Source organism: Microtus oregoni, unplaced genomic scaffold (genome assembly GCF_018167655.1).
Source record: "Microtus oregoni isolate MIOR12 unplaced genomic scaffold, Mior012 000046F_ref0000063, whole genome shotgun sequence".
Classification (NCBI taxonomy): domain Eukaryota; kingdom Metazoa; phylum Chordata; class Mammalia; order Rodentia; family Cricetidae; genus Microtus; species Microtus oregoni.
Genome location: NW_024543220.1, coordinates 9744251 through 9761196, shown reverse-complemented (window position 1 = coordinate 9761196; position 16946 = coordinate 9744251). Strand labels below are relative to the sequence as shown.

The 16946-nt window shown below is 47.9% G+C and overlaps 1 protein-coding gene and 1 long non-coding RNA gene across 2 annotated transcripts; both read left to right on the top strand.

The window, feature by feature from the left end:
* The first annotated feature begins 4283 nt into the window (after window positions 1-4283).
* Window positions 4284-4775, top strand: LOC121435385 (60S ribosomal protein L27a-like). The gene has a single exon (XM_041634675.1). It carries the CDS (start codon window positions 4284-4286, stop codon window positions 4728-4730), a length of 447 nt encoding a protein of 148 aa, XP_041490609.1. The 3' UTR covers window positions 4731-4775.
* Window positions 4776-13218: 8443 nt separating this feature from the next.
* LOC121435391 lies at window positions 13219-13832 on the top strand. The gene is made up of 3 exons (XR_005972578.1): window positions 13219-13405; window positions 13491-13598; window positions 13766-13832. It is a non-coding gene; the product is annotated as an uncharacterized LOC121435391 (long non-coding RNA).
* The last annotated feature ends 3114 nt before the right edge of the window (window positions 13833-16946 follow it).

Sequence of the window (16946 nt, the reverse complement as noted above, 5' to 3'; positions counted from 1 at the left end):
AATGTGGAAATGGACCACAGAAAGCCCTTTATCTGTCAAAGACATGTCTGAAAATGCTTGGTTTAGTCAATGCCAGCCATGAGCTCCTTACGCAGGCCAGGACTGTTGGGTATGCTTACGTGCAAGCCAGGCTACTTATACTGGGGTGGGAAGGACTTTGACCAGAGCCCGACTGCAGTACAAAAGGGACAGGATTAACTGGGCCACCTGCGTGGGTCATAGGAAAAGCCCAGTGTGGGAGGAATGACAGTGTCTGCCACAGACTTGCTCAGAGAGCAGTCGCCCCTAATGGCACACACTGTGCCTGCCCTGGGAGCGATTGCACCTGCTGTCTGGGGTTCTCGGCCCTGGCTTAGATGTGCTCCCAGGAAGCGAGGTCCTGAAACACTTTCACCCCTTATGTTCAAGACACAAGAGACCCCTGTGCTTCTACCAGTGCTGATGGCAGCGACCCTGGCAGGTCCACAGCCACTGTTGCTGCAGCAATGGCTCCCAAGTTCAACACAGCTGATCTTACTCAGACCAAGGAAAATTTAACTGCTGTTCAGGAAAACACAGTCCCTCTTCAGAATGAGATAGATGTTAATCAGGAAGGAATAGAATGAGAAAATGTCAAAACATCGTCAGGAAGAATCAAGGTTCCAGGCAGAAACAAGAGCCAATGATGTACAACACAGAAACGGGCCAGGAGTACCAGCCAATCTCTTCAGGATGAATTCATAACGTGTCATGGAAGTGTCGAGGAGGGGATGAAGTGTAAGGGAGAAAAGGCCAAAGATTAGGCCCTGATTTGTTGACTTACTTACAGCAGTACTTGTACTGCCTGTTTGCCAAGTGTGGCTTCGTTTGCTAAACAGCTGGACCTTTGGGTCATTGCCCTTAGCAACTTGCTGACTGCCACATAGGCTTCTGTAAATCTTCCTGCCCGCTTCATCTGGTGGTCTTAGAGTATAAAGTGAGAATGCAGGTGGCCCCGAAGCCAGTGCCTTCAGGAGCTGCCTGGCTTCTGTCCCCTGGGGGCATCTTGTCTCTTCTTCTCTCATTGCTCTTGGAGTTCTTAGCCCAGAATGGTTCCCGCAACAGAATGGCAAATCTCTGCCAATTGTGTCATGATAGGTCTACAAGACCAAAAGACTGAAGAAATAAAAGGACAGACATGTGACTTAAGAAAGAGCATCTGGTGGGCTGGAGAGATGGCTCAGTGGTTAAGAGCACTGCCTGCTCTTCCAAAGGTCCTGAGTTCAATTCCCAGCAACCACATGGTGGCTCACAACCATCTGTAATGAGGTCTGGTGCCCTCTTCTGGCCTTCAGGCACACATGCAGACAGAATATGGTGTACATAATAAATAAATAAAAATATTTAAAAGAAAGAGCATCTGGGGCAGGCTGTGGTGGAGGAGCACCTGGGGCAGGGCTGCTGTGGAGGAGCACCTGGGGTAGGGATGCTGTGGAGTAGCATCTGGGGCAGGCTGCTGTGGAGGAGAATCTAAGGAGACAGCTGTCCTGGTTCCTACTTCTTTTGGGTATACTCATAGCCTAAGCCAGCTTTTCAGACCTTGAGTACAGACGCACTTAATGTAATGGTGTCTTCTAGGTCACTGGCCATTGATCCCAGGTGTCATTGTCTCATCAGGATCAGCCGTCACCATCAACACTGGTGCAGCATCCACTACCTGGAGCCCATGGGCCTCCATAGTGTTCATGGTGAGACTCCTGTTTCCCAACCACTGGGATCAGCTTTAGAAAGGACTAGTGTTGGTGTCCTGGACCCTTGGGCACCTGGCACAGCCATCCTCTGCTTATGGTAAGCAGTTCCTTGACTATAGGCAGGTGCAAATGACCCTTTAGGATCAAGCTCCACCCACTCCCAATCTCTCTCTCCCCCTGCCTTCTTTTGAAGAGACAGGCAGATCTCTGCCTCTTTTCTCTCTTCCCATTCTCTCTCTCTCTCTCTCTCTCTCTCTCTCTCTCTCTCTCCCCTTCTCATTCCCTTTGTCTCAGGTAATCTCCACACTCAAACTCTGTCTGTTTGGCATATTTGTCTGCTCCTCACCCTCTGGGGTTCCTCTCATGCCATAACATAACAATGGTGACCTGAGAACTCAGCAGGCTCTCTTGTAGCTGAGAGCACTGGGGGATCCTAAACCCTTCAATCAGGTCTCTCTTCCAAAGGGGATATCTGCAATTCTACTCCAACACTGGCAAAATTAGCAATGTTAGGACCCTCTGCCACCTCTGGCCATGCTGCCATGGGTGAGGATTCAGCTCTAGACTGTGGTTCCTCCCCGTCCAGCTCCAGCTGAAAGTTCCAGTACTGCGCAAGCACATGTCCCTTGGTCCCCTCCCCACATGATGACATGGGGTACGCTGTGCCTACCCATTTCCCAAGGCCCTTGGACTTTGTAGATGATGCCCAAGGCCAGCTTGAGCCACGGTCCATGCTGAACTCTGGGTACTGGAGTACAGACTCTAGGGTCTTTTCTTTTCTATCTCACTGACCCAGTAGTTGGAAATGTGACCTCTGCTCTTCGTCCCTTCTCTCTTTGCTTGTCTGTCTGCCTCCTGCTCCTTGCTAGTGATGCAGCCATGCTAAACTCTGTCTCGCTGGCAGCCTCCTGCCACCTCCCACCATGGCTAGGCCTGTCTGGGATGGGATCCTACCTCTGCCTGGAAATGTTCTGTTTTGTTCTCCTGTTCAAAATGTCTCTGGTCTTGCCTTGTGATGGAGGAGGGTCATCTGTCTATCTGTTGTTTCATTGGCTAATTAATAAAGAAAACTGTTTGGTCTGATAGGTCAGAGCATAGGTAGGCAGGGAAGACAGAACAGAATGCTGGGAGGAAGAAGGCAGTGAGGCAGACGACATAGCTCTCCTCTCCAAGATGGACACAGGTTAGAATCTTCCCGGTAAGCCACCACCTCGTGGTGCTACACATATTAATAGAAATGGGTTAATCAAGATGTGAGACTTAGCCAGTAAGAGGCTAGAGCTAATGGGCCAAGCAGTGTTTAAATGAATACAGTTTCCGTGGAATTATTTCTGGGGCTAAGCTAGCCGTGCGGGAGCCGGGCGGGACAAAAAGCAGGCCTGCTCGCCTCACCACTACAGCCTTGTAGTCATACTGATGACTATCTTACATATCACCACAGAACATTTGTTATAATTTATAAAGACATGGTGTTGGGGGACCGGCCCCATGAGGGGCAGTCAGTTCCACGAGGATCCTTGGTGGTGGGTCACCAGACACCTTGGCGGGTCCCCTTGGCAGGTGGGAGACCATGGCAGGTGAGAGACAGACAGATACATCGAGAGAGAGAGAGAGAGAGAGAGAGAGAGAGAGAGAGAGAGAGAGAGTTTGGGTATAGAGTTTAGTGAGTTATGGAAGGGAAAAGGGAGGAGGAAGTGGAGAAGGGAAAGAGAGGGAGAGAGCGAGAGGGAGAGAGAGGCAGCAGTTACCTCTTCAGAAGAGGGACAGGAAGAGAGAGAGCATGCAGGCTGGAGGAGGCAGGAGACTTGCTTGCCTCTGTGGAGTGGGGAGGTTGGAAGTAGGTGGGGCTTAACTGTTAAAGGGACAGGGTACCAGGTGACAGACCAGGCCAGCAGATCGTGACAACCTTCATCCAGCAACTGAGGGAAACAGAGGCAGAGACCTGCATCAGAGCACTGGACTGAGCTCACAAAGTCCAGCTGAAGAGTGGAAAGAGTGAAAATATGAGCAAAGAGGTCAAGTGTGAAACAGTTTAACTGAGCTAATGGGAGCTTACCAACTCCAGCCAGACAGGGAAGAAAAACAGCATAGATCCAAACTAGTCCCTCTGAATGTGGGTGACAGTTGTATGGCTGGGGCAGACTGCAGAGTCACTGGCAGTGGTACCAGGATTTATCCCTGCTGCTTGTAATGGCTTTTGGGTATCCTAGTGTCTTTGGATGGATACCTTGTTCAGCCTAGATATAGTAGGGAGGGCCTTGGACCTTCCCCAAAGCAATATACCTTACTCTCTCTGAGGAGTGGATGGGGTGGAGTAGGGGCCTTAGGTGGAGGGAATGGGAGGAGGGGAGGGAGTGGTAACTGGGATTGGTATGTAAACTGAAAAAAGATTGTTTTCTTTTTAAAATAAATGAATAAATAAATTAAAAGAAATGTCTCCTTGACTCTATGTCCTGTCTCTGCAGCTGCTGCCCCATCCAGCCTAGAGGGTGCCTGAACTGGTCTTGTCCCATATCCACATTGATGATTATCTCAAATATCACCATAGAGCCCTCTTTCCTTTCTGCCACCGCCATGCCATCCAGACTGAGGAAGACCCGGAAACTCCGGGGCCACATGAGCCACGGCCATGGCCGCATCGGTAAACACCGCAAGCATCCGGGAGGACGCTGGAACGCTGGAGGCATGCATCATCACAAGATCAACTTCGACAAATATCATCCAGGTTACTTCGGGAAAGTTGGGATGAGGCATTACCACTTAAAAAGGAACCAGAGCTTCTGCCCAACTGTCAACCTGGATAAACTGTGGACGCTGGTCAGTGAGCAGACCCGGGTCAACGCTGCCAAGAACAAGACTGGAGTTGCTCCCATCATTGATGTCGTGCGTTCAGGCTACTACAAAGTTCTGGGGAAGGGAAAGCTCCCTAAGCAGCCTGCCATCGTGAAAGCCAAATTTTTCAGCAGAAGAGCTGAAGAGAAGATAAAGGGTGTTGGAGGTGCCTGTGTTCTGGTGGCTTGAAGCCACTCAGGGAGGCCAATTAAATGCTAACACTTTCAAAAAAAATATCACCATAGAATCTTCATCCGGTGATGGATGGAGATAGAGACAGAAAGCCACATCAGAGAAATGGACTGAGCTCCCAAGGTCCAGTTGAAGAGAAAAAGGAGGCAGAAGATGAGCAAGGAAGTCAGGACCACGAGGGGTTGGTCCACCCACTGAGACAGTGTGCCTGAGCTAATGGGAGCTCACCAAATCCAGCTGGACCAGGACTGAATGAGCATGCGATCAAACTCGACTCACTGAAAGTGGCTGACAATGGGGGCGAACTGAGAAGCCATTGATAATGGCACTGGAACCTGTTTCTACTGCATGTACTGGCTTTTTGGGACCCCAATCTATTTGGATGCACACCTTCCTAGGCCTGGATGGAGTGGGGAAGGCCTTAGACTTCCCACAGGGCAGGGAACCCTACCCTCTCTTAAGGATGGAGGGGGAGGGAGGAGGGTGAGTGGGAGAGTAGGAGAGGAATGGGAGGAGGGGAGGAAGTGGAAATTTTTGAATGGAAAAAGAAATAAAAGAAAAAGAAAAAAAACACCTATGAGTGAGTACATCTGATAATTGTCTTTCTGTATTTGGGTTACCTTACTCAAAATAATGTTTTCTAGCTCCATACATTTTTTTGCAAATTTCAAGATGTCATTATTTTTTTCTCCTGTGTTGTACTCCATTGTGTAAATGTACCACACTTTCCTTATCCATTCTTTGGTTGAGGGGCATTTAGGTTGTTTCTAGGTTCTGGCTATGACAAACAAAGCTGCTATGAACATAGTTGAGCACATGTCCTTGTGGCACGATTGAGCATCCTTTGGATATATACCCAAAAGTGGTATTACTGGGTCTTGAGGAAGGTTGTCTCCTAATTTTCTGAGAAATCATCACACTGACATCCAAAGGGGCTGTACCAGCTTGCATTCCCACGAGCAATGCAGAAGTGTTCCCTTTACTCCACAACCTCTTCAGCATAAGTTGTCATCAGTGTTTTTGATCTTGGCCATTTCTTCAGGTGTAAGATAGAATCTCAGAATTGTTTTGATTTGCATTTCTCTGATGACTAAGGATGTTGAACATTTCCTTAAGTGTCTTCCAGCCATTTTAGATTCCTCTGTTGAGAGTTCTCTGTTTAGGTCTGTACTCCATTATTTTTATTGGATTATGTGTTCTTTTGGGCCCAGTTTCTTGAGTTCTTTGTATTTTGGAGATCAGACCTCTGTCTGATGTGGGGTTGGTGAAGATCTTTTCCCAGTCTGTAGGCTATCATTTTGTCTTGTTGACCATGCCCTTTGCTTTACAGAAGCTTTTCAGTTTCAGGAGGTCCCATTTATTAATTGTTTCTCTCAGTATCTGTGCTGCTGGGGTTATATTTAGGAAGCAGTCTCCTGTGCGAATGTGTTCAAGTGTACTTCTCACTTTCTCTTCTATAAGGTTCAGTGTGGCTGGCTTTATGTTGAAATCTTTGATCAATTTGGACTTGACTCTTGTGCATGGTGATAAATATGGTTCTATTTTCATTTTTCTACATGTTGATATCCATTTATGCCAGCACCACTTGTTAAATATGCTTTTTTCCCCATTTGATATTTTTTGCTTCCTTGTCAAAGATAAGATGTTCGAAGATGTGTGGATTGATATCCGGGTCTTCTATTTGGTTCCATTGGTTCTCCTGTCTGTTCTTATGCCAATCTCAGGCTGTTTTCAGTACTGTAGCTCTGTAGTAGAGTTTGAAGTTAGGGATTGTGATACCTCCAGAAGTTCTTTTATTGTCCAGGATTGTTTTGGCTATTCTGGCCTTTTGCTTTTCCATATGAAGTTGAGTACCATTCTTTTGAGGTCTTTGAAGAATTTTGCTCGGATTTTGATGGGCATTGCATTGAATCTGTAGATTGCTTTTTAGTAAGATTGCCATTTTTACTATGTTAATTCTGCCTACCCAAGAGCATGGGAGATCTTTCCACTTTCTGGTGTCTTCTTCAATTTCTTTTTCAAAGATTTAAAGTTCTTGTCATACAAGTCTTCCACTTGTTTGGTTAGAGTTACTCCAAGGTAGTTTATGCTATTTGTGACTACTATGAAGGGTCTCTGATTTCTTCCCCAACCCTTTTATCATCTGTATACAGGAGGGCTGCTGACTTTTTTTTGAGTTAATATTGCATCCTGCTACAATGCTGAAAGTATTTATGAGTTGTAGAAGTTCCTTGGTAGAATTTTCGGGATCACTTATGTAAACTATTATATCATCAGCAAACAGTGAAAGTTTGAGTTCTTCTTTTCCAGTTTGTATCCCCTTGATCTCCCTTTGGTGTCTTATTGCTCTAGCTAGGACCTCAAGAACTATATTGAATAGAAATGAAGAGAGTTGACAACCTTGTCTTGTTCCTTATTTCAGTGGAATCGCTGGGAGTTTCTCTCCATTAAGTTTGATGTTGGCTGTTGGTTTGCTGTATATTGCCTTAATTATGTTTAGGTATGTTCTTTGTATCCCTGCTCTCTCCAAGACCTTTATCATGAAGGATTGTTGTATTTTGTCAAATGTTTTTTTTTTGGCATGTAATGAGATGATCATTTAGTTTTTATTTTTCAGTTTATTTATATGGTGGATTAGTTGACAGATTTTCATATGAACCATCCCTGCCTCTGTGGGATGAAACTGACTTGGTTATGGTGGATGATGGCTCTGATGTGTTCTTGGATTTGATTTGCCAGTGTTTTAATTTAGTATTTTTGCATCAATGTTCATGAGTGAGATTGGTCTGTAATTTTCTTTTTTAGCACCGGTACCTGACTTCATTCTCCCTCTGTGCCTCAGCGTTTCTCTGCTGCAGGCTCACATCAGCCCAGGCTCTGATGGGTGCGAGGAGGAGCATGGAATTGGTTACTCCAGTAGCAGGCTTGCCACTATTGCACCAGAGGGCACATCTTTTCTGACCAGTGGGCTGTGCAGCACACAGGACCCACAGCTAAGGAAGCCCTGATGAGAACCCTCCCCCCATTCCCACAGCACACAGGACCCACAGCTGAGGAAGCCCTGATGAGAACCCTCCCCCAGTTCCCGCAGCACCTTCCAGCTCTGTGCACACTCTATAGCAGGGAGGACGCTTCCAGTCAGTTCCCCCCTGGTGTCTCTATGTCCTGTATTTAGCGTGCGGTTCATCAGCAACTGGTCTTGCTTCCTGGTTCTTGTGGGCAGCAGGGGCACTGGCAATTTCCTGTGTTGTTTGTGGGGCCTCTGGCTGACAGCTCAGGGAGATGGCTCAGCCCTGACACTGGGTGCCATTTTTAATAGCCCCTGATTTGAGGGACAGACTTTTGCAGAGAGCATCTCACTGAGTATCTCTGGCTGGCTTGGAACTTGCTGTACTGTGTAGACCAGGCTCACCTCAAACTCGCAGAGATCTGCTGCCTCCACCTCCTAAGTCTGTGTTTTTTATTTAGAGGGATTTTTTTCATTCCCATGGCCCACTGTTTGATTGGGTTGTTTGCTTTCTCAGTGTCTAGTTTTTGAGTTCATGTATACTCTGGATATTAATATCTGTCTGATGTAAAGCTGCAGGCAAAGACATTCTGCAGGCTCTCTTCACTCTGGTAACTTCTTCCTTTGCTGTTCAGAAGACCGTGAATTCCATGAGGTCCCATTGTTGACTGGTGTCTTATTTCCTGAGCATCTCATGTCCTATTCAGAGACTGCTCCTCTGCCTCCATCTAAAGGTGTTTTTCCTGCTTCTCCTTCTAGTCTCCTCAGAGTTCCGGGTCTCACACTGGGGTGTCTGATGCATTGGGGGCTGGTTTGAGAGCTGAGAGAGAGATGAGGACTGAGCTTCATTCTGCTACATGAGACACCATTTTCTCAGCACATTTGATGAAGATATTTTTTCTTCTCCACTGTGCAGCTTTGGCACCTTGTCGAAAGTCAGGTGACTGGAAACTGAGGTATGATGCAGAGGTTAACAGTGCTCACAGTCCTTGTAGAGGACCTGGGTTCTAAACCTACCACATTCATGGTGGTTCACAGTCATCTGTAAGTCCAGTTCCAGAGGACCTGAGGCCTTCTTCTGACTTTCTAGGGCACTAGGCACACATGTGGTCACATACGTACATGCAGGCAGAATACTCACACACATACAATTTTTGTTCTGGTACTATGCTGTTTTTATTTAGAGTGTAGCTTGAATTCTGATATGCTGATATTTCTACTTTTTTTTGCTTGTTTAATTTTTTGGTGTTTGGAGACAGAATCTCACTATGTAGTCCTGATGGCCTGGAACTCATTATGAAGACAAAACCAGCTGATCTCAAGCTGGCAGACATCGACCTGCCTCTCTCTCTCTACTGCTAGACACAGCTAAGAACGATATCCTGGATGTGGCCTTGGGACAGCCACATGCCTGGGATATCTGGCCCCAGGGGTGCGGAAGGATTGTCTGTATTCTGTCAATCATGTTTTAAATAAATGCTGATTGGCCAGGCAGAAAGTATAGGTGGGTCAACCAGACAGGAAGTAAAGGTGGGGCAATGAGAACAGGAAAATTCTGGGAAGGAGGAAGCCCATTCCTCCCACTCCTGCCCAGATCACTGAAGAAGCAGGATGTGACCTGCCTCGCTGAAAAAGGCACTCAGCCATGTGGCTAACATAGATAAAAATAATGAATTAATATACATTATAAGAGCTAATACAAACCTGGGCTAATGAGCCAATCAGCTTATAACTTATGGAGACCTCTATGTGATTTTCTTTGGGGCTAAGCAGCTGTGGAAACCGGGCAGGACAGAAACCCCAACAAGCAGGACCCTCATGTTACATTCTAGCCTCTAGGCTCTGCTTCTTATCCTCTCCGTGGGGCGGAACCTCTGAGGACATAAATGTGAGATTTTCCCCTCCCCGAGGCACACATCATTTTGACAGCTTTTCACATGGAGTCAGGTGAGGTGAGGCCCTGGTTTTGGAAGGAGTGTGGTGGTTGGAAGAAAATGGCCCCAAATGTCACTGTGAGGAGGTGTGGTTGCCTTGTTGGAGGAACTGTGTCACTGTGGCAGTGGGCTTTGAGTTCTCCTGTGCTCAAGCCATGCCCAGTGAGAGAGACCACTTCCTATTGTTTTCCTATCAAGATTCAGGACTCTCAGCTCCTTCTCCAACACTATCTGCTTGCATGTCACCATGTCACCATGCCACACCATGATGACAATGGACTAAACCTCTGAATCGTAGGCCCCGCCTTCAGTTGCCATGGACCAGCTCAGCGAAGCCACTCAGACCGTGGGAGAAGCAGTGTCTTGGTACTCAGGAAGGCACAAGGTCGGGGATGACAGACAGACACAACACACAAGAGAGTGGTTGGAATCTGCTGCGATTTTACTGAATTCATGTTTTCATTATATAGTATTCAAACAAAGAACAAATCAGAAGGTCATGTATCATCAGTTGACACAGTATGAAAGCTTCTTTTAGTCACATTAGCGATTTCTAAGAAGAGCATATTATCAGGAACAGGTGTTAGACATAAAACATCCTTTGAAGAGGAAATCTTGTCCCTGGGAACATAAACCTCAGACAAGTGGTTTTATCTTAAGTATAGAAAGTTTCTGTTTCATCATCGCTATCATGGCCCTTCCCCTTTCTAACCCTTTCTTTATCTCATCTAGTGACCAAATATGCTTAACAGCTCTCGGCACCTGTTGCAATATACTCTTTTATATCTTCTTATGCAGCAGACACCATGAGGCTGGGATCTAGCAAGCCTATTCATAAAATTCAAAGTATAATATAACACTCTTTGTCCATCACCATTAACCTATCTATTCCCTTGCTCATAATACACCCTGTGTATGACAAAGGTTCTGCTGTAGTCTTATACATTCCCATACTGTGCTTCCCTATCCCAGAGCTGTTCCTGAAGAGATAATCCTTGTCTTGTAGATACATAGAATATCATTATTATAAAAGAGATTGTGCAAAGCTCATATCCTGCATAGCCTGCTAATTGAGAAACTCGTCTATGCCTCAGCGGTGGCTAATACCAGGCCATCTGCCATTGACCTCCAGGAAGCCTAGTCCCATGGGACACGTAGCTCCCGTCCGGCATAATGATGTATGTCATGTCACACAGGCGACACTGGAGTTGGTGTGACACCCAGTCAAATGTTTTCCCTTATAAGACTTGCCTTGGTTATTATATCTCTTCACAGCAACTGAAACCCTAAGACAGGTGTCCATGTCATATTTAGCATCCCAGAACACTTGACCACCCGGATCATGTCCCAGTGGACATAGTGTGGTCAGTCTCAGTGATTTCCTGACTCTAATGCTACTCATGATTCCTTTCAAAGCCATCCCTCTGAGGCAGGTACACTATCTTCACTGAATTTGAGGCCCTCATCTTGGTGCCCCATACTGTCCAGTGTGGAGAGCAGAGGGTATGGTGAGACTCCCCTTCCATGATTGGGATCAATCCCCTAAGGTGTCAGAGTGGACTTTGGGGCTCCAGTCTGCTGTGATTGGGGACTAGGAGCTGTGGACCTAGAAGCACACAGAGGGAGACTGGCCATGGGGGTGTCAATTGTGAGGCCACAGCTGAAGTGGATGTGGGGGCAGCAGCAACCATAAGGAGGCTTTCCTTGTGTCCGGTGCCCACTTTTCAGTGCCTTTTCAGGGTGTTCCTCCCTCCTTGGAGGTCAGGTGTGTGAGAGAATCTTTCCTGAGATATGCTGAGTCCCCAGACCCACAGGGTCATGTTGGATCCCACTCTTCTCTCTGTCCCTCAGTATCTGTTTGAAGCTCTCTTCCGCAGCCAGCACTACGCCCTCTTTGACAATTCTTGTCGTGAATATCTTCTCATCTGTGAATTTTTTGTTGTATCTGGCCCAGCTGCACATGACCTATTCCACGCTGTCATGGGCCGCACACTCGCCATGACCCTGGTGAGCCCCTGGATTCTGTGTTTTACCCTCCGTTCTCAAGGCTCCCCCACATCCAGTGGGGTCACAAGTGGCAGGAGTGTCCCGTTCTAAAAAGTCTAAGCCTTTACCTCACAGCATGGCCCCCTAGGAGATCCTTAGAACTCGGGGACCTGCTACTTCCTCTGTGTTTTTCCACAGCAGAGAACAACACCTCTAAATCCTGGCCCCTTATGTCCATCCTAAGATCAGCACTGGTTTCTGCTGTGAGTTGAGGCCAGCGAGCAAGTCAGGGGCCCTGGGGTGTCTGTGGGCAGGAAAGGTGGTGTCTCCCTAGCCAGCGCCTTGTCCCCTAGAAATGTACCACCATTTGCTCATAGCCACCTGAACAACAAGCTGACATCAGATCGTCTGCCTGTTGCTGCACCACAGAAACACCTGGAGTCCTACCTGGCCGACTGCTATGACGCCATTGCTGTTTTTCTCTGCATCCACATTGTTCTCCGATTCTGCAACATTGCAGCCAAGAGGGACGTGCCTGCTCTGGAGAGCTGGCTGTGCTTTGATGTGGGATTTCCTTCTGTCTGCTGTGATTACCATTGCCAAATAAAGGAAGTGCTTTGGACCTATAGTAGAATTATAGGGGAACTGTAAGCGGTGTATTAACCAGGCTAGCTTAATATGAAACAGCAAATTTTAATGAAGGGATAGCTTACAACACCAGGGATCCAGCAATTGGCAGGAAATACAAAAAAAGGTCCGGCGGGGCTCATGCCTGCCAGATTTATCTGTAAACATTAGCCCGAGGCGAAGACGCTCCCGCATTGGGCTGGGCTTATCCTACAGGGAACAGAGTGAGGCAGGGAAAACTAAGCTGAATGCTGGGAGAAAAAAGGGTGAAGTTAGAGAGGGGCCATGGAACTGCTGCTAGAGACAGACTCTGGGAATTTTACCTGATAAGCCACAGCCTCAGTGATACACAGATTAATTGAAATGGGTTAAATTAATATGTAAGTGTTAGACAATAATAAGCTAGAGCTGAAGGGCCAAGCAGTGATTTAATTAATACAGTTTCTGTGTGATAATTTTTGGGTTAAGTTGCCAGGAACCAACAAGCAGCCCCTCCTACAATAGTGCTCTGGTCCTATAGATTTCAGCTTTTTGTCTTACACAGACAACTCCATCCTGACCATGGCTATTCCTCACCTGATATGCTACACCCTTATTTCCATGTGTGTTTAGAGGAAGCATTGATGTCATGCAAACATGTACCCCTGTGTCCCACTCACCATGCCCCTGAAGGGTGCTGTGCACCCATGGCCTGCCAGCCCCCTCGCCAGCTGACCTTTGGTTCTGATTAAGCCTGCAGGTACTGGGAGCAGGTACTTGCCTTGCTGTGGCCTCGGTTTGAGCTGATCCTGGTGATGAATGTCCAGAGCGTCCGCAGCACTGACCCCCAGCGCCTCGGGGGGGGGGGCTGGACACTCGGCCCCACTATATGAGGGAGGGTGAGGGTAACAAGGGAGTCTTGTGGTCACACTTAGTGGTTTTTGACACTGGAGAAGGAAGGACTGGGAGCAGGAGCTGCAGAGGCAGCTGGGAGGTTGTGTCTGCCAGGCAGGCTGATGGGAGTCTTCCCTCCTTGGTCCTAGATCACACGCCGCTATGCTGAGTTCTCCTCTGCACTGGTCAGCATCAACCAGACCATCCCCAATGAACGCACCCTGCAGCTGCTGGGACAGCTACAGGTGGGGCTGGCACACAGACTTCCCAGCACGGGGAGGGCCCTGAGGTCTGGCTTTCTCACTTGCTGCTTCTGTTGGGCTGTTGCAGGTGGAGGTGGAGAATTTTGTCCTCCGAGTGGCTGCAGAGTTCTCCTCCAGGAAGGAGCAGCTTGTGTTTCTGATCAACAACTACGACATGATGCTGGGTGTGCTGATGGTAAGGCCGCTCCTCCCCGGGGTCCCCACGGCTTGTCAGCTCTACAAGCTCAGCGCTGTGCAGCTCAGCGCTGTGCCCTGGATCCTGGCTCTGTCTGCAGTGTGGAGTGGCGGGAGGTGCTGGCGTGAAGGGTGTCCCTAAGTTCCTCACTCCATGTGTCTCCTTAGGAGCAGGCTGCTGACGACAGCAAAGAGGTGGAGAGTTTCCAGCAGCTGCTCAATGCTCGGACACAGGTGGGCCCTGGGAGTGGCAGGGAGACCTGGGTGCTACTGGGCTGACCTCAGTGTGCAATCATTATTGCAGCTCACTGCCTTGTTGCTAGTCTGTCATTTAATTTTGGTGATATTAGTAGCTTAAAAGCAAAATAAAACTATAGTTGTTTTATGTGTATATATGTATGTGTTTATGTATGCATGTATGTGTGTATATGTATGTATGTGTATGTGTGTGCACATGCCAAAACAAACAGTTCTGCTTTGTAGGAGATTATTTGTGTGTGTGTGTGTGTGAGAGAGAGAGAGAGAGAGAGAAAGAGAGAGAGAGAGAGAAAGAGAGAGAGAGAGAGAGAGAGAGAGAGGCACAAGTCATGAAACACGTAGATATCAGAGGACAATTCCAGGACTGGGTTCCTTTCCTGTTTCTTCCACTTTGTGTTCTGGGTACCAGTGCCCAGTACTGTTCCCCCTGAGCCAATTCATTGGCTCTTGGTTTTGGAAGAGGAAATCCTTGGGGACTTTGAATCCACCTTGGGAGATCAATACCTACAAGTGGAAGACTAACAGAGGCTGGTTGCTTTGTCGAGGGGCACCTCCTAGTCATCCCAGTTCAAGATGGGGTCCTTTGGTCCCAGACTCCTTGCTCTGTGTTCTGGCTTCCACTGCTTCTGTGATTGCATCTCAGCTCTTAGGACAGAGCTGTGGAGGTTTCCTCCACTCTTCTTTAGCTTGGTAAACCCTCGGTCTTCTTTTGAACACTAACCCATCACCTCCCAGCTGGGGTTTAATTTGTCTCTCTGTCTGTCTGTCTGTCTGTCTCTCTGTCTGTCTTTAGGAAATAATAAGAACTAATGTGCTGACAGTTTCCTCTCCTTTGTCCTGGCCCTTCGAGCTCTCCAGCATTTCCTTACTGTAGGCCTATCTGGGTCCCAACCTGATGGGCATCCAGGAAGAAAGGAAGGGTGGTGACCTATGACCTGTCACAGCTTCAACCCAGGGGTGGTGGATAGCTTAGGAGCAGACTGCTTTGTAGCTCTCCAGGATGGTGGCACACGTCACAAGACCTGGAAACATGGACAGCTGTGGGCACTGTCCTGAGGATTACCATGGGAAAAGTTTATGACTCTGGGATTGTCTTAGCCCCTAAGTGATGTCACATCTCCTCTGGGATTGTCTGTCTCAGCCCCTAAGTGATGTCACATCTCCTCTGGAATTGTCTCAGTCCCTAAGTGATGTCACATCTCCTCTGGAATTGTCTCAGTCCCTAAGTGATGTCACAGCTCCTCTGGGATTGTCTGTCTCAGCCCCTAAGTGATGTCACAGCTCCTCTGGGATTGTCTGTCTCAGCCCCTAAGTGATGTCACAACTCCTCTGGGATTGTCTGTCTCAGTCCCTAGGTGATGTCACAGCTCCTCTGGGATTGTCTGTCTCAGCCTCTAGGAGGATGTCACATGTCCTCTGAGATTGTCTGTCTCAGCCCCTAGGAAGATGTCACAGGTCCTCTGAGATTGTCTCAGTCTCTAAGTGATGTCATAGCTCCTCTGAGGGTGGAGGGTCTGCAGCACCTGCACCCAGACATTGAGGCATGGGTGGATCTGGCTCCAGAACACATCTTGTCATTTACATTTGACCCAGACCCTCCTGCTGCCCTACTTATGTGCCCAGTGAAGACCACAGCAGTGGTTCCCACCTTCCTAATGCTGGGAACTTTAACACATTTCCTGACATTTGTGGTGACCCCATAAAATTATTTTCATTGCCACTCCATAACTGTAATTTTAGTACTGTTATTAATCATAATGTAAATATCTGTGTTTTCTGTTGGTCTTAAGCAACTCCTATGAACAGATCCTTCAACCCCCAAAGGGGTCGTGATCCCCAGGTTGAGAACCACTTCTATCTTAAAGGATGTTCCTTGACCAAGCCCTTTTTGGGTGGTTTCAAAGAAGTTTCTCTGTGCAGTCCTGGTTGTCCAGGAACTCACTCTGTAGACCAGGATGGCCTCAAACAGAGATATGCCTACTCTGCCTCCTGAGTGCTGGGATTAAAGGCATAAACCACCATCCAGCAACCTGACCAAGTTCTAACCAAAAGCCCATGTGGTTTTAGACCTGTATTACCAGCTAATTGGGAGACTGAGGCACAGGATGTAAAACCTGTTTAGGTTACAGAATAAGTTCAAGACCAGCCTAGGCCAGGTTTTAAAAGTAGAGGTGGGGGCAGGGAGATGGCTCAGCTAATAAGAGCCCTGGCTGCTCTTCCAGAGGTCCTGAGTTCAATTCCCTGCATCACATGGTAGCTCACAGCCATCTATCCTGTGATATGGTGCCCTCTTCTGGCGTGTAGGTGTATGTGTAGATAGAGTACCATAGACATAAGAGAAATAAATCTTAATAATTTTTTTTTAAAGGTCAGGAATGTAGTTCAGTGGCAGGAAGCTTGTGAGGCTGACAGCAGTCCCTAGGTTCCTTTTACAATGTGGGGGGAAAGAAGCTATCCAGAAAATAATAACAATTTGACGTCATTTCCTCCTCCCCACTCACTTTCAGGTCCTTGGCCAGTGGCGGCTCTGAGCCCTCACCTAAGGATCTGGCTGTCGCAGCCCAGAGAAGGGAAAGGAAGGAGGAAGACTCTGAAAGCCGCTCTTGATTGGACCGTATGTCTGTGGGTGGAGTCAGTGCTGTCCTTAGGGAGCTTGCCCAGTCCACCTCATTTCCCCTTCCCGCTTTCCAGTTCCAGTTTTTCCAGTCTCTCTCCAGCTCCCAGGATCCTTGAGGCTCACCGGGCACAGCACTAGGTTGGGGGCCACAGGCTCACCCCAGACCCAGCCCTGAGAATTCTTCATGGTCCTTTCTAGCTTGCCAGGCCTTAAATATCTACTCCGCCGCCGCCGCCCCGCCCTGCCCCAGGTGTCAGTCTTGGGGATCCCTGTGTTCTGGTCTCACCTTATAGCCCTGGCTGTCCTGAACTTGCTATGTGGATAAGAAAGTCAGAGATCTGCTTGTCTCTGCTATCTGACCACTGGTTTTAAGGGTGTTCCCAAAGAAACCGGGACCCTTTTTTTTTGGGGTTACATCTAACCAAGCTAGTGGGGCTGAGGCGTCGTTCAGTTAGGACGAACTCAACACATACG